Source organism: Lepidochelys kempii, chromosome 1 (assembly GCF_965140285.1).
Source record: "Lepidochelys kempii isolate rLepKem1 chromosome 1, rLepKem1.hap1, whole genome shotgun sequence".
NCBI classification, from domain to species: Eukaryota; Metazoa; Chordata; order Testudines; family Cheloniidae; genus Lepidochelys; species Lepidochelys kempii.
The window spans coordinates 225373068-225394918 of NC_136380.1; the positions used below are offsets into that span (position 1 = coordinate 225373068).

The following is a 21851-nucleotide window of genomic DNA, read 5'->3' on the forward strand; positions in this document are numbered from 1 at the left end:
AACATAAATTCATGGTCCAATAACTGGGCCCTTTAAAGAGCCTCAGTATCTGCTATCTAGGCCTTTCATTTTAATTTGTGGCTAGTTACACAGGCAGCATTTATAAAACACATCCACTGTATTAATGTGTTATTTATTTGTAATCCATGGTTTCCTGCCAGAAAGCAGAGGATAAAACCACAACATGGCTGGCTCGGTGGCTTATGCCACATACGTCCTGAAGCCTGCCTCTTAGCAGACAAAAAACTTTGTTGTTTCAGTGTTTCATCCAGAATTTTTGTATTAGCATTTGTCTGAGGGATAACAGCAGCTGTGTACAATATTTTTTTTCAACTATTATAAATAATTTAACTAGTATAGATAATTCCAGGCTGGGTATGAGGTTTGTAGTTTAAGTGGATTTTGAAATGGCTCTGGAATTGTTGCCTGGGAAAAAGGAAAATAATTGGAAGCTGATGATACTCCTGCCTCTAAGAATGCAGAACTGGCCAATGGCTCCAAAGTGGTGGGCAAAGGGGCAGAAATGACATTATCACGTAAAATGCCTTAAAATGCAAAATAACTGATGTATAAAATTATTTGGGTCTGTGATATATAAATTTTTTTAATAGAAATCATTAACAAAGAAGGGAACAGAGGATGTTCCAGTTAGTCTAATTTTGGCTAAAAATAAATTGATGTTAAAGCTCTCTTGTAATGAAAAAGGAGAGGTCTTAAATCCAGTTAAGTAATGGGTGCTTAAAAATCTTCATCTTGACTGAAACTGACCACGTGAAGGGCACAAAATGACAGCTTGCCACCCGACAGGTTACATGCCAGAGGTGGATTTCTCATCCAATTTTTAAATGACTAAGCTTTGTATAATCGTCAAAAGACTCACAAATGACAGCTGATTTGATCACCCTTGAAACCCAGCTTGTAGTTTTTGCCCAACAGAGTAAATATGTAGCTTGCTTTATTTTTTGAATTACCTGTTTTATGCTCTCATATTTGGATGGGAAAAAAAGGAGAAGCTTATTAACTATACTAAAATAAGGGGATGGCAGCAGTGGGTGGTGGGAGTCATTGGGTTCGAATAGATAGTCTGGGTAGGGCCCATGGGAAATTATGCATAATGTAGACATCTGGTGATGGTAAGTGTTCATTGTTAAAGCACCCAGTGATCAAAATCAATACTAACCTCTATCCAATTTGATATATGTGTGTATGTGCTTTCCTAACGTGCAAACACAAGTTTCCCTGCGTCTTATCCATCATTCCCAGTCCTTCCAGCTCCACAGATACCTTACTGTTCCTGCAGGCACTTTTGCATTTTCAGTATTTCTTTCCTGCAGGCTTGTTTTCAGCATCTCTCTTCTTAATGGTCTACTGTGCAGCAACACATGTGAACTTTAGGTTGTAAGTGAACTCATCCCCTTACTTGCCTTTGGCTAACCTTAAAATGATAGTTGGAATTAGGAGGGAATTGGGTTTTTTTGTTTTTTATTTTTCTTCAAATAAATACTAACTGTTTCTGGACCAGGTGCTTATAACCTGCCTTAAGCAGTCACAAGCGTACTCCACTCTCTGCAGCACCTGGTTTTCCCTCGGCACATAAGGGAGCTGTAAACATTCAGAATATAGTCAGCATCTGTGTCAGGTGTGCTGTGTTTTTTACAATTCCCGTTCATCATGGAAAAAGAGGAAGATTTGTTCAAGGAGCAAAGCAACTCTTTCTAAATTTTTTTTCTTCTCTGTCTTTACCTTCTAGACTTTTGTCTACACTAGGCAAAACAGGTGCATTTTTAAAACGTGTTAGCTAACCCATTTAAAAATCATAATATAGATGCAGTATGTTGTAGTTTTAATGTGTTAACTGGTCAAGGTTTTCCTTCCTTATTTTCCTTCCCAGGGTTAATCTTGACCAACTAATGTGTTAAACCACAGTTTGGCTTGTCTGCATTAATAGGTTGTTTTTTTAATGTTACCAGTCATGTTTTTTAAAACACACCTTTTCCCAGTGTTAACATACCATTAGTTTATTCAGTTTTCAGTGGCTTGGCTCTTTTGATGTCACCATTTTCTTAGTTTCCTCAGCCAAGATCTGAATTTCTAACATTAAAAAAAAAAAAAGGGCAGGAAATAAAACAAAAAAACAACCTTTGAAAGGAAACAAACTTGTGAGGCCTTCTTTAAATGCACACAGACCTAAAAAAGGGTACAAATCCAAATTTTTCCTCTTTTGCAGGCCATCTTTTAAAATCCATGCACATAAAAAACATACTACGACATTGCAAAAGTGGAGAGCAGAAGACTGGGAGGGCAAGGACAACATCACTAACCCAAACCTTATTTCTAAATTACTGTTAGTGAGGACTCATAGTATAATATGAAGGGGTGTAGAGATGGATATGGCCCTTTAAAAAACGGAACTTGTATAGCATGTAACTAATTGCTGTGTAACCAGGGTGCAGATACTTTGGTAGAAATGACCTCAGTGTTCAGATCCTTAACTAGGCATCACATATAATACATTTCATATGTAATTTTTTAATAGTCTAATTTCCACGCCCTCCTTCCCCTTAAATTAGGATCTGTGATCTCTAGAAAATGCTACTAGTCGCTCTGCTTGTTTTCCGCATGGTGGTATTACATAGGGGAAAATATTTGCTCATGTGTAAGCTAGAGAACCATTGAAGCAATAAACAGAAGCAACTGGCTTTACGAAAATTGTATAGTTTGGCAAATATAATGTCCTGAATTTGTTTAGATTTGGTCAGTTTTGCAGAGGAGGCGGATGAGAGTACAAAGATCTGCCTCCAGCCTTTTTAGTCTTGCATAATATAAGGCAGAAGACAAAGGTAATAGCAGATACATGTGTTGTAGCAAAGAATCTACCAAGAAAGGAGGATCAAATATGAGACTTCGAGAGAGAGAGAGAGTTTAGTAATAATACCAAATACTATTAATCCAGGAAAGAGCTTCAAACAAGCCAAAGGAAATGGAGGTTTGGTTTGGCATGAATTTAGAAAGCAATATAACCTAAATTGGATGTGAAAAGCCAGTGTCTCTGATCGATAAAGCTCTAAGTATTAGAGGTTCAGACACAGCTCAAATTAATATACTGTTTGCGTACATTACAAATATAGAAAATCAATTTCTTTGATTTTTTCAAAAGGAATTTGACAGCCTGCACAGACATATATTGTGGAATATTCTTCAGTTCTATGGAATCCCATCTAAAGTTGCCAATACCATTACAATTATGTATAGAGAGGCGAAGCACTCTATAAGAGTGAACAATCGGGCAGCACAATGGTTCAAAGTGGACACTAGCATGAAACACAGCTGTGTTCTAGTTGATCTTCTAGTTAGCATTTTCATAAATTGGATAATGAAGAAATGTATTAGCAACATAAACACTGGTAATTCATGGGTAGATGGGAAATGTCTTGAAGATCTACAAAGATAATCTGGAAAAAGAGCATGCAAACAGGGTTCAAAATTAGTTATGCTAACACACACATCCTCAAAACCCAGAGGTCAAGCAGCAACATCACATTAGAAGGCAAAGATATCAAGAAAGTTGAACAGATCATTAAACTCACAGCATATGGAAATCAAACATATACAGCGTCAGAAAAAAAACTTTAGACTTTTCGACCCAGACATAATCTCAGGATTAACATATGGCCACAAATGCTGGAGATTTACCAAAACGTTAGTCAGAAAACTAGACACTGTTGAAAATGTGTCTACAAAAGATTCTGGGCATTAGATGGAAAGATTTAATCACCAATGAAGAGATCTGAGAAATCACCAACCAGCAGCTCATATCCACTGAAATTGGAAGGAAGTGCTGGATATATTTGGGGCATTTACTCTGCATGCCAGTGCACAGACTCCCATGTGGAAACTAACTTGTGAAAAAATGAGGGAGCCGAAGAGAAACCTTAAGAATAACTCCTAATAGGGAGGACATAACTGTTGATCTCTCCACCACGGAGCAGATGGAAGCAACAGCAAATGGCAGAGAGGAATGAAGTAGCTGAGTTTCTGCCCTGTGTGGCAACAGTGGTGCGGGAAGGATGTGGTAGTAATATGTGAAAGAGAGAAAAATCTTGATGTTGTTGAACATACCAGAAATTGTAGGAAATATGCTACTTTGTTTCTATTCTTTATCTTCTAGACTAACTGCCATTTCTATTTCTTGCACTAAATAGCAGTCAAAATATATGGATTTAAATTAAACAGGCTACTGTGCTTGTCAGCAACGAAAGACAATAAATAATATGGTGCATCCATGACAGCTTACTTTCTCACTTTCTTGGCTCCTACTTTGGGGATGGGGGAAAGTGAGGGTCGGAGAGGAGGAGGAGGGAGAAACCAACAGATCATGTTCAATGTTTTATTGCTTACTAGAAAGAGGGATAGAGGAGCTCCGTCTAAACCCTGCAAGCTTCTGAATAAAAAATGAGTATTAGGCCCTGTGACAATGTTAGCAATGCTTCTTCCCTTCCATTTATTCAAATAGTAAAACTCTCCCACTGAATATGTGATATGAGATTCCATTTGTAAGAAAACGCAAACAGCAAATTTTAAGTAATCATATATAATTGTCATCTAGCTCTGGGACTTATTGGCCTGACTGCTTCAGTGATGGGTTTGTTAGAATGAAGGATGGTAGTGCAGAAGTTGATGTTCAGTGTCCTTGGTTTGCAAGCAAGAGAGAGGAATGTACAGTCTTCTTTAAAACAGCCGTTTCTCACATTGGAAAAACAATAGTTTAAAAATGAAATTGGCCTATGGAAGGAGCGTTTTTGTTTTTTGAGGCTCTTATCCTCCTTATCAGAGTGAACCAGTTGCTTTTTGTGGGACTAATTAAACAAAACTGAATTGCAGACATCTCTCCTGTGAGTAGAGTACTGAGATAGGTTGGCCTGCTAAGGCAGCTCTTGAATTAATTTTGTCTTGTTTTACCCTGCAACAGCAGTTCTAATTAATAAGTTAACACATTATTGGCTGAAGGGAAATGCACTTACATGGTCCCTCAGGAAGCGTTTGTGTTAATGAGATGGGTTTAGAGGCCATTGTAAGAAAACATACTTTCAACAACTGCCTTGTAAGTGTTTCCTGGGTTTCTAATTTTGCATTTGAGCATTGTGGGTCTGCTTTCAAGCATGAAATCATGTGTGTCTGTCAGATGATTAGTTGTTGTGGATTTGATGAAAAGTTAAAAATATGAAGTCTGACATTTACAATAGAACCTTTTATCCTTGTGTACGTATAATTTATGGATACAGTATAATTATGTGATGTGTCTTTTAAAAAGCTAAAAATTTCTTCAGCTACTAAAATGGAGCCATCTCTGGGGTGAAAAGTCAATAGCTGTGTTAACACTGCATGACAACTCAGAAGAGGAAGGGAAGAATACCATGGCTAATTGAAATTGCAGGGGAGGGAATAGGTGGGCATGAATTGGAGCTAATTCCCCAACTCTTGCTAGAAGTGCTCTGGGCACTTTATTTCAGAGAGATGCAGTTTCCAAATGTCTAGACTTGTGAACATTTACATGCTAGTGATTCTAGTTAAGCAGTAAATCACAACAGGCTGCATATTTTTGGGGCCTTTGTGCATTGTCAGGCTGAACGGACAGTGCCTTCATCTACCTCAGCGGTGTACCAGTAGCCCAGGAATGCAAACTTGTTAGAAAATAATGTTTACAAAGAATAATATATTTATAAAGAATATTTACAAATAAACAATGGTTACCTCAGTTGTTTTAAAGTAAAACCATACAAACGAAGAATACAGGATTATAATCAGTCAAATTTTACTTGAATCTAAAAAAATCAAATTTAATTTTAAAAATATTGCTCTTTTCTTGTGGAATGTTTTTTTAAAAAGTCTCATTAAGTTTTTTAAAATAAAGCTGAACTGTATCCACAGTATTTCTTTAGAGCAAGCTTAAAGAGCTTTTTTAAGAGTAATTATGTAAGAAAAATAGAACTTTCAGTTCTACGTGAAATAGTTTGTAAAAATATAGCAGAAATTCTCTAATCTTCGTGACTGATAAATGAATATACATGATAAAAATATCTATTATATTAAAATATCTAGTGCTCCCAAAAATGAGGAAATAGCAAAACAAAATTGAGTTAAAAACATGGGACTGCCACTGTAATAGGTGCTTCTATCTGTAGTTCTTTCAGCATCCCTCATTCCTGAGCACAACATCCTATGCTATTTCCATCCCAAATTCCTCTTCAGCAGAGTCCTTTGACTCAAACTGAACTTTGAGGCAATTTTATGATGTGCACTGAAATGAGACCAACAGAATCATTTCACTTTCAACCAGTATTTCACCTTTGGTTTCCAAGGGTAAGGGGTTCATGTCCGGATTCCAGTCCAGCATCAAACATCTTGTTCAGTTACAAAATTATACATTTTAAAAATGTATAATAAACTTAAGATTGAATATGCAGTATCTTAAGGCGCTTTTTACCATGGAGACTTTAAGGAAGTATCACATGGCAGATGTAGCTTTAAAAAAAGGCAAAAGTAATGGAAATACTGTGTATCTATTTTTTAAAAATGTTTTATATCCCCAAAATAATCTTTATTTCCCCTCTTTTTGTCAGGTAATTAGCACTGTGTTTGAGCTGTGATAATGATATATAAATAAAGCTGTTGGTGTATTGAGGAAAGACCTCTGTAAACCATGTTGGGGATTGGTCCTGCTTTGAGCTGGGGGTTGGACGAGATGACTTCCTGAGGTCCCTTTCAATCCTGATATTCTATGATTTAACTTTCTCAATTATTTTAAAATAAGCTTTTGTTACCTTGACAGAAGAAGAAACCACATGATCCCTGGAGGAATTAGGGTATACTGGGCAGGTTTTTGGTGTTACCACTATGTTGTTATTGAGTGCCTTGCTCTCTATTAGCTAGGGTGACCAGGTGTCCAGTTTTTGACCAGAACACCTGGTCAGAAAGGGATCCTGGTGGCTCCAGTCAATGCTGCTGACCGGGCCGTTGACTGTCTGGTTGGTGGTGCCGTGCAGTGGGGCTGGCAGGCTCCCTGCTAGCCTCTACGGATCCCGGGAGGCAGCTGGCATGTCCGGTTCCTAAGCTATAGGGTGGCCAGCCAGTGGGGTGCGCGTGATGCCCTGCCACCCCGCCTGCAGGTGCAGCTCCCATTGGCTAGGGTAGGGCAGGGGACAAACTAGCGTGCCTAGCAGGCAGCTATTGAGAGGTCGTGACACGCGCCTTTCCTGTTGCTGCTGGCCCTCTTCTCTACCTCATGCTCCTCCTGTGGCTGGGCTCAAGCTGCAGCGCGTGCCCTGTGGCGAACTGCAGTCTGTCGCCCTATCGCCAGCACTCAGAAGTTCGAGGTCTGTATCCCCGAGTGCTGGGAATGGGGCTTCACCCCCAATCCCCTCACTGCATCCCTCTCTGTCCCAATCCCACCCCACCTCCATCTCCCTCATTGCGTCCCATCCCAGCCCTGCCTCTCACACCTACCCATCCCAGCCCTCTGCCCCTTACAGTGCTCTCCCACCCATCCTCTCCACCTCCCAGAGTTGCCACCCCCATGTCCCTCACCTCCCACAGCTCTGCACCTCATTCATCTCCATACACTGCTGCACTCCCATTATGTCCCTATATACTTCTGTGCCCCCCATATGCTCATGCACCTATACCCTTCGGCCTCCCCCCGGTCTCCTTCACTACCCCTTTTCATCCCCACCCTGCTCTCATCCTTGGTCTCTTTCCCTCCACCTTCCCCCATCTTTTCTCTTCCAGACCACCTTCCTCCCTTCCCGGCTGGGTGTCTCTGTGTAGGCAAGTGTATGCGTGCATGTATTGTATGTGTGTAAGAGAGTGTGTGGCTTTGTGTAGGGAGGGGTGTGTATTGCTGCATGTGTGTTTTACCTGTGTAAATAAAATTTGCGGCCTAACTCTTTGCTTTTGCTGGCTTGCGCACAAAAAAATTGATGACATAAAATGTGTGTTCATTTCATAACCTTTGTCTAGCTACATTATAAACTTTGTTTCAGACTCATGGTCTGTAGGCACTAAACAACAATTGTAATATTAAATAATGTGGAGGTATATGTGTTCGTGCATGATAAAGTTGTAGACATGAATACACGTGTGTATCTGCGTGTAGGTGTAGGAGTCAGTTTCTACAGATTTATTTATATGGGTATCTGGACAAGTGTGCATTTCTGTGGTTGTGCTTTATGGATTTGTATTTGTATGTGTGGTCCTAATTTCACAGATAAAATTACAATAACTTTAGCGAACAAAAAACATGGAGCTGGTTATGAAAAAGGGAAGGGGGAGGGAAACAATCATGACAACCTTTGTGAAATTTCAGGTTTTTAAAAATTACCCTTTTTGACTATTTTTCTGCCAGCTCTAGAATCCTGTAACAAATAACTTTAAATTAGCATAGTACCTCTGTCAAAACAATAAATTATGCCTGTTTGGGCCTTGCAGTGAAAATAAGCATATGAGCCAGGTGGGGGGATGGATTGAGCAGGGGGCGGGATCTCAGGGAAGGGGCAGGGCAGTGGGTGGGGCAAGGGTGTTCAGTTTTCTGGCATGAGAAAGTTGGCCACCGTACTATTAGCTTTCCATATTCTCTAGATCATTGGTATACAAACTTTTCCAGTCGCACCCCTCCCTTCCCCTTCTTACCATTAGTGGAATCTCTCTGTGGCCCCCCGGTCCCCCCCCATTACTGCACAGCCAAGCAGCAGAGCTTGAGTTAAAGGCAGAGCTGGGAGCAGAACTGGGGATAGGGAGGAGCTTGGGCTAGGGGCTGAGCTGGTCTGAGAGGGAATGAGAGCAGAGCTGGGTTGGGGATGGAGCAGCGGACAGAGCTGGGCTGGGGGCAGAGTGGGGTTGGAAGCTTGGCGCTCTCTCCCTACCCCCATGGGGGTTGGCCCACGCCTGGGGGCAGAGCGGGTCTGAAAGCATGGCACTCTTTCCACCATGGGTGTAGTTTGGGGATGGAAGCAGGGGGTCGTTGCTCCTCTCTCCTCTTCCCCCAAACTGCAAACCTTGGGCAGGCGCAGAATTTTGCCTTCCACGTGTGGCCTCGCTGGCCTGACTGGAGCTGCCCACCCAGTATAGAAGTCAAACTACTCCTATGCTCCTCACCTCCCAAGGGTGATGGCCCAGGCCTGGAGGCAGAGCAAGACTGCAGGGTTAAATGAGAGAACTGGTCTGGGGGTGGCGTGGGGCTGGAAGCGTGGCTCTTCCTGCCTGCTCCCTATGGGAGGTTAGCCCAAGACTTGCTGCATGGCGCCCGCACCCCTTTCCCTCCGAACATTCCTCCCCCATAATTTGGGAACCACTGTCATAGGATTTAGTTTGGCAGGGCCTGGGATTCTCATTGAAACTGTTTAACATCACACCCACCTACAAGCAAATAGCCCAAAATGTCAAGAGTCATGGATATATAACTGACATTTTTTAAGGATTATGGTATAATTAAATAACTTTGTAGACAGCTACTATGGGGACAGGATGGGTGAGGTAATACTTCTATTGAACCAACTTCTGTTGGTGAAAGAGGCAAACTTTTGAGCTTACCAAGAGTAGTTCTTCAGGTCTGTAGACAGACAAATATTCTCTACAAGACAGAGTTTAACTTGTATTATACAAGTCTGTTGCTGTTATACGTTTTCTATTATACTTTTCATGTACTAAAAAGAATGACATTTTGGCATCTTCCCACCTATCACTGATATAGTAAAATACTTGTGCAAAAACTTTTTTTAGGGATTTAAAAAAAAAACAACCCTGAAAATAATGGAATCTGTGACAAAAATGTAGCCGTGAGCATTCATTCAAAACAGATCCAGTATATAGTATCAGAGGTGTAATAGTTTTCAATAGGCTAATAACGAGCAAATGTAAATATGGGCCAGCAGTAACCCCTAAAGACTGTGTTCTTGATTTCATGGCTAATCAGAAAACTTTAACCTCCAGATTGTAAATTGGATTTCTATTTCTTTAATATTCCGCTGTCACTTTAGAGTAATATGGCAAATTTGCCTCTTAGCTGTCCAAGACACTTATCTTGTTGCAAGCAAGGCCTGACCTGCCTGAAAGCCCAAACCATGGCAGTGTGGGATTATGGAGGCCCTGTGGTACAAAGGAAGGTGCCTCATCCACACCACGCAACAAGTAAAGCGAAATATTGCAGACTGGTGTTAATGTTTTGAGCTGACAGGATTTTTGTGTGTGCGTGTGCGCGCACGTTTGTGTGCTTGTATGTTTTAATTGGTATGCTACTGAGAGGTTTTTGAGGAAATGTAGCTATGCTGAAATAGCGGAGACTTTTTTGTTTAAATCATTAACTGTGATTTCCTGGTTAGCAGGCCATCAATTTCATTACTTACATTCCTGGTGTGGAATCCTTTGAGTGGGTAATGAATACTCAGATAAAAGTGGAATGTCCCTGTTTGGTGTAAATGAACTAAAATGTTCAACTTAATTTGCCCATTTCACCTTCTGTTGGATGATTGGGTAGGTTATTAAGGATTTGGTAAGGCAGCTCAGTTCAGTGGAAACACTCAACCATCCAAGTGGGATTTCTACACCATCAGATCAACCCATCTGGACAGAAGATTGCTCCCTCTTCACTCAGTTATCGGACAGGAGAGGTCAAGTGTTGTACATGAAGAACTATTTCTCACACAAATTGTATTGTAAGATTACTTGTTTTAATATGGGGTGTCTATATGCTATTTTGTTAGCATGTGGCAGTGGTGTGGATAACTTCATTTTTTTCCCCCCTTACGCTTTTGAAATTCAGTTGCAAAAAACCAAAACAATGATAGTTTTACTATCCTGGAACTGCTGGGAGATGGTAATATGTACAGGATCTTCATTTGAAAGGTGGAATTAAATGTACATAGGATAATTCTTACTCTCTACCACTGAGATTGGCCCCTACAACATGGAACATGAAGAGAAGAGACTTTAGGGATAAAGACCTTCCATGACTAGTGGACCCAACTACTGTACCTTCTGTCCATGTGCTGCATATTGCTGATATAGAAATGTTGACCAAGATTTTTAAACAATGATTATTGATTATGGGTACCTCAGTTTTGGATGCTGCATCATGTACGTTATGCCTTTATTATCTCAGTCTGCAGTTCCATTGTTCAGTTTTTGAGACCTATAATTTTAGCTCAGAACAGTATTGACTCTGTTTCAGTAGTGTTACTAGACAGCCCTTTATGTTCTGTATTGTGGAAATGATGAACTGAAACAAAACGTTGCTTTAGCTGACTGAAATTTTTTTATTTTTGCAGTATTATACCATGCTGGAAGCCATTAGTGTATACTAATAAGTTCTGTATGTAATATGGATAGAAGAATGAAGTTCTTGGTGCTGTGGAGATGGAATATAAACAGCTGAGAGAAATACAAGGGCTGAAAGCACCCCATATGTTCTGGGTTTATTGAAATACAGTTTTCAGGTAGAATGAGTTTCCTCTTTAATGTAAAGAGGAAATAATGGATTTACTGAGGCATGAAAGCTTAGTTAGAATAAGGAGGTATGGATGATCCACAGTGTTAGATTTAGTATAATGCAGCATCCTTTGGTCTAATTGTTTGCTCTTTTAAGTTTTGGAAAAATCCCATCTTTATTCTCTGTTTTAGTTGGTGCATTTTTTTTAAAGGAAGTCTGTAAATGTTTTTCATCTTAAATTGAATCTGTTCTTGGATTTGGGAGTTGGCAGCATATTGTACAGGATTTTAGGGAAATGCCAACCTATCAAGAATAGGGATGTATAACTGGCCACTTCCTACACGTTTACAGTTTGGACTTTTGTCATGCGTAGGAAAAATGTTTGTACTCAATATGGTGACCTAATAAAACCAAAAAACAATCATTCCACAACAGGGCAAGAATTTTGGTTGCTCTTAATATACAATAGGTAAATGCTTGGCCATCAATCTTTTTTTATTCACTCAGTTTGTTTTAAATGTGTATAGCCACATATAGTAAGTGTTTAGTCCTTTCTCTTCCTGCTTTCTCACAAAGTATTATATAGGCATCTTAAACAACAGTATAAATGCAAATACATTTAATTTGAACTAAATTTTCTTCATGCAATAGCAGACTTCTTGGTAAAATCTGTTTTTAATTTTACTGATTACCATGCTGATAATATAACTGGCTATAGTCAGGAAACAGTGATACCTAGCACAAGAGAGATTCATCTTGACAGAGGTGCACTGTCTCTTCTCCCACCACTAAAACAGTGTATATAGTTTGTAAATGTTTTTAAAGTAAGGTGCGAAGGGTGGATAAAAAGGTGATTTTTAAAAAAATGATGTTTTTAATTGGACTTTTAAAAAGTTTAAATACAGGCTTATTTTTTTTTTTAATAAACCTATTTACAATTAAATTGGAGATTTTGTGGTAAGGCCTACTGTAATCTATTACAGTAATTTTAAAATTTAAATTAAAAAAATATTTAGTAGTACATATTTGCTGCCAAATGTTGAAGGAAGTCAAACCACTGAGCTGGTGGAAGTCACTGGCTGAGCGCTTGGAACTAGAGTTAGTTGAAGTGCTAAAATTGCTTTTAGTAGCAATAGCCTCTTCTGTAGGTTCAGAGGGAATATTTTCTTCATTTCTGTTTATTCAGCTATTTCAGTGCAGTGACTAGATCATTCAGAATTAAGAAACAAATGGGAGTTGAAAAAACAGAAAAGTTTATTTCCTCCTCCAATCTGTGTATTAAAAACTAGGTTTGAGAAGATGAGATCTACTAGTTCTAAAATTCTGAAGCACAATGGTGACCAGGAAAAGTCAGTTCAGTTAGTTAACTGGAGATGTTACTTCCTTTCTCAATACATCGATTAGTTTTAAATGCAAAACATATTTTGATAACTTTAATTTGGTTAAATAAAGGAGGGTTATTTTAAAATGCTGGTTTTGTGCATTTTTAATTGTTTGAATTTCCCTCCAAATAGAGCTTGTCACAAATCACAAGTAAAAAAAAAAAATAATCACCTCGTAAATAAGAAATGCTTCACACCATTTTCTGACAATATAAAAATGTAAACATAAGAATTAAGACAAATTAAGAATCTGAATATGTGTAAATTAGACTAAATAAATGTCTATAGATGTGGTAGAGCCTCCTGGTTAGCAAAAAGAGAAACTAGATTTACTATAATGGCTATATTTAGTTGAGGATCATCATGTTTTAATGATCACCAACCAATGAAAATTAACCTTCTTTTAGGAAAATAACTAAAAAAGTACAAATGCAAAGCAAGCTTAAAAATCAGTGATTCAGATCAGGGTTTCCTGCTTGCTAATTTAAATCATGATTAAAATAGGTGATTTTAATTAATCCATCCTGAAACTACCCTGGCTTTTGAAGTTTAATTCTGTGGTTACATTTTTCATGTTAATTTTGACTGAACCTCCAGTTATTCTCTATAAATATTTTTATCTGATGATTATGTGTTGATTAAGAAATCTCCATGAGGTCTACAGGGCTAATAAAACTGCTCTCTTATCCCCAACTCTCCTGCTCTTATTTCTGTTGATACCTGTGACTAGAAGTAGTAATTTAGCTATGACAGTAATTTGACTATGCCTATGAAACTGTAAGCCTTTGAGGAAACTGAATAGCTTGGTAGAATGATAATGGGATATACAATATCTTGCCTTCACATCACTTGTTCAAATTGAGCATGGGCTGATAATTTAATGATTGAAAGTAGTTGCCACCAGCCATCTGTCAGAGATCTTGTCAATCCAGTTACACCACCTACCTCATAATTGGTGCCCTTTTTGGCAGTCTCACCAGAGGGGTGGAGACCCTATTCCCCTTTTACCCTTAGGTGGGGTTCATTTGCATTAGTGGTTAAGCACACTGGCAGGACTGTTGTGGGAAGCTTGCACTGCTGTTACCCGTACTCAGCAGTTAACTATACAACAACACTCTCCAGTACTGTCACTCTGGCACCTTTCATAATTAGTAAATCAAGATGAAAATTATTCCTCTCCAGTTTCTCCCCTTCCTCCCCACCAAACCCTTTCAGCCCTTAATGCAGATCATACTTAAAATTGCTTTATAGCAGCCCGAGAGGGAGTATTGCTTCTTTTATTTTACTTCTCTTCCTTTCCCTGCTTTCTGTGGTTCCACTCTCCTCCCTCCCATCCCTCTCCACGAAAGAAAGAAAGAAAGAAAGAAAGATAGAGAGAAAGAAAAAGCTCCCATTGATTAGAATCTAGAGCTGGCAGATTTAGGAAGGTCTGTGGAGTGAAGCTCAACTTCATTGCTGATGCAAAGTGTGTAGCCACTCTTGAGCAAACTTGCTAATATGGCCCATAAAACATGTTTAGAGAGAATAAAATGCCAGTTAGATTAGGTGATTGAAAATGAACTATCACCACATCTCCTAATTGCTGTCCAGAAAACTACATGAAGTGGAGCATAGTGTTATATTATTACTTAGCTTAATGAAGTACCAGAAACCAGTACCTGTATACTTAGGTTTAAAGACTTTTTCACCATGACCTGTCCTTTTATCTACAGAAAAAAATAACACACATTTAAGTATAATCACATAATTGATAGAGCAATCAAGTGTGGTAGCTTCCTAGTCTTTATGAACCTTTCCAGATAGGGTCAGGCTTAGATAAGGATCACAAATCACTTTATGCACTGCATGTTAAGGGTTAGATTTTCAAAAGTGCTTTGCACCCAGCATCTTCCATTGTTCTCAATGACATATTCTCTTTGAGGGCTCTTGGGACCTGAGAACGTTTAAAAATCTGGGCACTTTATTTTGGTGCCTAAATGGGAACTGAGCTCTCTTGAAAAATATGGCTTGAGTTGTAGGTGCGCACTAAGGGCTCTTGAAAAATTTGACCTTGGGTATTCAGAGCAGTGTGGGGTTTTGTTGTTGTTTTGGGGTTTTTTTTGGGGGTGTTGGTAGTCAGTGAGACCTTGGAATTCTGCTGTTTTAATGATCATGTTAAAAGACTTGGACAAATTATGACCCTGTTAAAACTTGTCTAATTACGCAAACTTGAAAGCTTTTTAATGGCTATTTGGCATATATTTTTTTAAAACTCCGTTATTCTGGGAGTTCCAGTAGGTCAAGCTTCATTGTCACAATGTTGGATTTCAACTGAAACCTACATTATAATAGTGTCTCACAATGTGTGAACTTGAGTTTCCTCATTTTAATTAGGTGCTAATAAATATCTGTCTGACCCAGATGGAGGCATGTAAAAGAGCAGTTATGGTTTGATATCCGAGATCCTATTGCAAAATGTAAGGAAATAGATGATTTTATTTAGTGTGGTGTTGGAACATAAACATGACCATTAAATGAATCAACGTGTTTTTCTAGCAAATTGAAGAGTAGCAGTTTTTAAAAGACAGTTAATCAATAATTGAATGTGCTAGAGTGAAGTACTAGAAATTGCAATGTCCTTTATCCAAAGAGCCACTGGTCCAGGACATGTTCATACTTCACAATACTGTCCTGCTGCTATGCTTTTAACACCGATCAGAAAAGTGAGAATATTGTTGTCCCTCAGTCAGTTGTTGACTCCTGTCTAGGAGGGAGTGTGTGGATATTTCTTCAACAAGTTATGCAACCAGCAACTCCTTTCCACTCAAGAAAAGACTGAAATGAGGCTGGTTGGTCATTGTACATCTTGCAAATCCTGATCCCAAAGAAACTGAGCCTGTACCTCAAGCTCTAATCTTTGGTCAGGAATGTGTCTCCAGAATTCATGGGAAGTGGGGTTCCATAACTATCTTTTAGAATGTCTGCTTTACTTTAGTAGTCCTCTTAAATAAATGCAGCTTGCCAAAATGAGTTTGACCTGTGCCAGCAACTGAATGTCTAGTGGAAATGTATATCAATTTCTGTTAAGTCCTACTTCATCCATTTTCTAAGCAGAAGCTAGATAGTGGCACCCAGGAAGGAAGGAATGGCAAAAGCGCAGAGGTATTAAAAATTGACAACATTCAGAACAGAAGAACACTGGGTAAAGGGGGTGTTCGGAAGTCAGCTACAGTGTTTCGTATGTGTGAGGTAGAACATGCTGCTTTTGGGGTGAGGGAGAAAGACTGCAAAATACTCAGCTTTAATCCCATGAGGCCAGATTCATTGATGACTGATTTCAGCATAGCAGTAATCTGAACATGTTGTCTTCCACAATGTTTGTACTTCATTTTGGGGATAGGTAAGGACCGCATAAAAGGGGAAACTGGGGTGAGAAGAGATGTCATAGCAATGTGGCCAATAGATGACTCTTAATGGCCCTGCTTTTAATAAATATTAAAACAATCTAGTGAAATAAATGATGATAAATAGAACTCTGGTATTTAAACACTTTGTAATATTTAAATTTTTGATACGATAGCTATTCTTCTAATGGTTGAAAATAATAGTAAACCTAGAAGAGATGGTTGGCCCCGGGGCTTGGTAATAGATCACAAACCCTTTCAGTTCTAAATCTGTGTCAAGGTTGGAAGTGACTTGAATTATTTATTGGTGGTTTGGCATGTGTGAAATGAAATGTGTAATCTCAGTATAACTCTCTAATGTTTGTGCAGCACTTTGAAAAGGTAACTACTCCTTGGCACTTTTATAGTGCTTTGTTAGTGGAGCTGTATACCCCGAACAGCTGGCATCTGTTGGCATTCTGGCGTCAACGGATTGGCCAATAGAAAGTGAATTGCCCTCCGTTGCTAATGCGCTTTCCCATGGATAAACAGAAGACTTTGTTCAGCAGCGCTATCAGTGTAACACCTTTTCATAGATATTATACTATTTAAATGTAAATTTAAAACAAAAGTGTACTTTTAATTATATGTGAACATGTGTTTTCCTCCTTATACCCTATTAGGCAAGCAGTGGTTAAAGGTTCTCTTCCACATCCTTTTGCTTTGACTTTGTTTGGGGACACATTGTACTGGACTGACTGGAACACTCATTCTATTTTGGCTTGCAACAAGTATTCTGGGGAGGACCTGCGTGAAATACATTCCAACATTTTCTCTCCCATGGATATCCATGTTTTCAGTCAACAGAGGCAGCCAAATGGTAAGGAGTCTTGGTTTCTTTTCTAGCTGCAGGTTGGAACTGATCTGTAGAAGTCTGATATGCCTTTCTGTTTGGGGACAAGAGGAAATTACGTGAGAGCTGGATGGCTACATTTGCTTTATGATGCAACAGTTTCCAAAGCAGGGGACTTGGGAATAGACCTAAAGGGACACTGAGTATTCTTTACGTTGTTCTTTAACATTAATAAAACATCTCACCCCTCCTCCTCCTCTTGCCTGCCATAGTGATGCTGTGCAGCGTTCCTTTTTATTTATTTATTTTTAAGGGGGCCATGTGCTGGAGATTTAAACAATAGGGGACTTACTTTTTCTCTCTCTTGAGCATTACCTGAGAAGTCCATGTTCCTGAATGGAAACTATTGTTAATGTGGCTAATGGTGTTAAACATGACTAGCTCTGTAGGATAACCACCATCTTAACCTTTTAGTGAATTTATCTTGCTTGCATTTTGTATTTTTGTACATGCCGCTGCTTGTTTTGGTGCTGAGCAGTTTGTGAAACTGATAAGAGCACAGATTAAACAAGAATCCTATGTAGAGCCAAATGCCACATTTTCAAGAAAGGAAATATGCAATGTCTTTGCAGTTGGGTACAATAATTATCCACTCTTAATGCTTGGAATTAACTTTTACTTGTTCTGTGTTTATTATTTCCTCCTTTATCCACTTTCCGAACACAGACTCTTAAAAAAGCCTTGTGCCTACTGACACATGAGAGGAGGTTATTTGTTATCAAAAATATTAATCTGTGTGATTTATGTTCAACAGCTACAAACCCATGTGGAAGTAATAATGGTGGCTGCTCCCACTTGTGTTTGATGTCTCCTATCAAGCCTTCTTATCAGTGTGCTTGTCCCACTGGTGTGAAACTCCTTGAGAATGGAAAGAACTGCAAAGATGGTAGGCTTTGTTTTTGAAAGATTATTTTGGAATAAACTTGATGTAGTTTCTGCAAGAAAGGTGTTTGTCCATTTAATTGGATAAAGCATATGAAGGGGCTTGTGGGTTGGAAATATTATTATGGGAAATAGTAGGATAGAATGATTTATGCTTTTCCAATACAGATGTAAATTATAGGGAATGTTCCCTGAAGACTTGCACATGCATGGAAAACTTCTAATTGTGTTCTGTTAATATGTTCATCTCTCTACTTTTAAAAAGAGAAGGCGTGGTCTCATGGCTAAAGAATAGGTACTGGAGACCAGATTTGGGGTCTAGTCCCAGCACCACCACTGATTGACTATGTGGCATTGGGCAAGCATTTTGAGCCTTGGTTTCCTCATCTCTTAAAAAAGGAGGTAACAACTACCTCATATATTGCTTCTTAGGGCAGGTCTACACCTAAAACGCTGCATAGGTGCGGCTGAACCACTGTCACGCTGAGGCGAAGATGCTCCTATGATGATGGGAGAGCTGCTCCCATCGGTACAGTTAATCCACCTCCCTGAGAGGTGGGAGCTATATTGACGGAGAAGCTCTCCCCTTTGTATGCCAGGGGTTAGGTTGGTATAACTCTGTCGCTCAGGGGTGTGGACTTTTCGCACCCCTGAGCAACACAGTTCTACTGATGTAAGTCTATAGTGTATACCTGGCCTCAGTGAATTAATGTCTGTAAAGCACTTCTGTTGTTATTGTACATTAAATATTTTCATCCCTTCTTTGAGATCCAACCAAGCAAAATCTCTCTTTAATGCTGCCACTTATCCTACCCCATTCATACCTAACATCATAGGCTGAAACTTTCAGATCATGTGCTTAAAGTTAGGCACTTGAATCTGTATTTAGGCACTAAAATAAGTGTGGCATTATTTCCAGAGGTGTTGAGCACCCAGAGGTCTAGCTGACTTGTTAGGGAAATATGACTGCTCAACACCCCTCCCTGTAAATCAAGTGATCTTTACTGAAGTGCCTAAATATAGATTCAGGTGCCTAACTTTAGGCACTCAAGTTTGAAAATCTAAATAATTTTTAACATTGGATCGGATTGCTATAATGATCCTGATGTCAAACGGCTGAAGAATAAGTATCAGGATCAAATTAACTCTTGTAAAACAAAGAACCTTTTTTCATGCAGACTCTCCCCACTGAAAAGGTAGCGGGGGGGGGGGGGGGGACCCATAAAATGATATAGGCAGAATTAATTTTAAATAGAATAATTTGAAAAAAATGTTTTTAATTTTATTAATGTACCCGTTTATATTTAATTTAAGACATTTACTCGGACTTGTCAGCTGCTCTTCAGTGTTTCCTCTTATCTCCTCCTATTTCACTCCTCCTGATTGTTTAACATGGCTAGTTGTGTCCGTGAGAACCTTATTAAAATAAATTGCCTCTTGTACATAGAAGAGCAAAAAAGCATAAAGATTCTAAAGCAGCCTTGCAAAATTGTCATGAGGAATTGCCAGCCCATGCAAAAAATTTACTTTCCCATCCTTACCATGATGAACAAGCTAATGTTTTTATTACCTGTCAAAATAAATTATCTGAGGCATGTAGATGAAGAGTATTTATTTTCATAAATAAAAATTTCAAATAATGATTTAAACTCTGATATCAGATTCTGGGTATTCACAGCCATAAAATATATCAGCTTATTTCTTTGCCTGGTTCATGATGAGTCAATTTTTATTCCATTCTCTCCATAAGAACATGAGATACTGAACCATTAGTGTGCTCCTGTTCAGAATTACAGCATAGCTCTTCATATTATCAGTGATTTTATTTACTAAGAATCACTTTAAAGCATTGTGCAAGCGATATGTAGAGTATATGCAACAGAGACTTAGATGATCATATCAATATCAATTTGTGTGTCCCTCCTGTTCTCTGCCTGTGGCACACAATAGTTTAGTCTCCTGCGGGCTATAATACTTTGATCTAATTATGGTTGTTTGGTGTGGAGGCGGCTGGGTGGTGTTTTGTGGCCTCTGATATACAGGAGATCAGATGAGATGATCTGGTGGTCACTCTGGTCTTAAACTCTATGACTCTGCCTGACTCTCTGAATGATCCAAAATAACAAGCCCACCTTTTAAGAGGTGGAATGGAAATTAAAAATGGAAAATCCATTTCCTTAGTCAATATGTGCTGTATACCCCACTGCTAAACAGGATTAGAGTAGTCAGTGCAAAACAAAGTAAAAATATATACACCTCAAGCCTTGTTTCACATTCTAGGATGTCTCGCTGTGCTTACCTAATGTCCCAGTACGCATCATTCTGGTAAATCACAGCTGCTAAGAGACTTTTGCTGGGGGAGGATAGGACCAAAGGGAACCAGGGAAGGCCTGTGTGTGGGGTATGGTCCAGCTTTCAAAGTTGTTATGCTTTGCTCAGAGATTATATAATAATTAAAAAAAAAAAGTATCTTTGACAATTGTGCTCCTTCTTTGAGGTGGCGAAGGTGACAGAGACTTGGGGCTGCTGTGGGTGAGGGAGGCAGGACTTTCCTGAGCCCTACAGGGCCAGCTCCAAGTTGCATTCGATTGCTTTTGGTAGTTGTGAAATGTCAAAATTGTGAATTTTGTGGGGCATTGCAGTTAAAAAGAGCAGGCCAGCAGGAGTCTCAAGGATCTAAAAGAAGTAAATCTGTTCTTGTTTATGTGTAGACTTTCTCTTGTAGGCTGCTTACTGATATTAGTGAAATAAATTGATTTTCCATTTTTACTCTGCAGTTGGCCTGTTAAATGTGTTTGTCCTGGAAAAAGTGAAACTGAACACAGTGAATTAAAAAAATCAATTTTTCCCTGTGAGCCAGATCCATTCAGTAAATTTCAGTTGTGCTGAAAGAACCAAAGAAAGCTGAATAATTAAAGTTTCAGATGAGGTTTTGAAATGTAACCTGTTTTTGACTTTGCTGGGAAAAAAGATGATTTCCAGTTAAAGAGCAGTGAAAATGAGGAGAGAGACAATGCCTCTTTCTTTCAAGGCAATTTTATCTTCTAGTGGTGGTCTGAGCAAAAATCATGATAGCTCTGAAACTAAATAATAAATTGTTTCATACTGAAAGGAATACCTCTGAGAGGCAGAGATCCTTATTTTTCTGGAATGTTAGATTAGCGCGCTGGCCAGAACAGGAAAGATTTGGAGGGTGATTATTGTGTGCATGTTAGCAGTGGTTTGGCATTGACAGATGAACCTTGCAGCCAAAGGTGAGGCTGGCTGACCCTCCTTGAGCAGTTTCCATGACAACTAGCATTTTTGAATAGTTTCAGTTTATAGCAAAGTGTGTTTTCTAGTGTTTTGGGTTTTTTTAAATCGCACCTTAGAGGAACTTCATTTTTTCTGACTATTCAGAACAATACCTTTTTTTTCCCCTTTCCTGTTTTGGGTAGATTCCATAAACTTCTCTCCAAAGTATTTTAGGAAGGGTTGATGTATGAGCTGGGATAAAGTTAGTTATTCTCCTCATGACTAATTATACTGACTGCTCAGTCGCTTTTAATTTCCACTCCCCTTCCAAAAGAAAACAGTTATGTAATTGGGACTTTGGCTTACTTCCAATGCTAACACTCCTCCAACATCTGGGTGAAAGTTCAAAAATCCCTATTCCTCAAAGAAAAGAGAGGGAGAATGACCAGTTTGCCAGCCAGCAATTCCTCAATCGATATGTCCAAGGCTAACTGAGCTATTTTGAGCATGCAACTGCCACAGCCAGTATATTTTACTTTAGCTTGCTGTTCTGTAAAGCACTTTGGGGTGTTGTTCAGTATGACATGCATCCATATGAA

The 21851-nt window shown here is 39.0% G+C and overlaps 1 protein-coding gene across 5 annotated transcripts in view; it reads left to right on the top strand.

Annotated features, from left to right (window-relative positions):
* The window catches only part of LRP6 (LDL receptor related protein 6), a 242877-nt gene that overhangs the window by 94203 nt on the left and 126823 nt on the right, over positions 1–21851 (top strand). For all 5 annotated transcript variants that reach the window (XM_073315558.2, XM_073315591.2, XM_073315582.2 and 2 more), the window contains 2 exons: positions 16907–17103; positions 17891–18022. In XM_073315558.2, coding sequence (XP_073171659.2) covers positions 16907–17103; positions 17891–18022 — 329 coding nt within the window. The remainder of the gene's footprint in view (positions 1–16906; positions 17104–17890; positions 18023–21851) is intronic.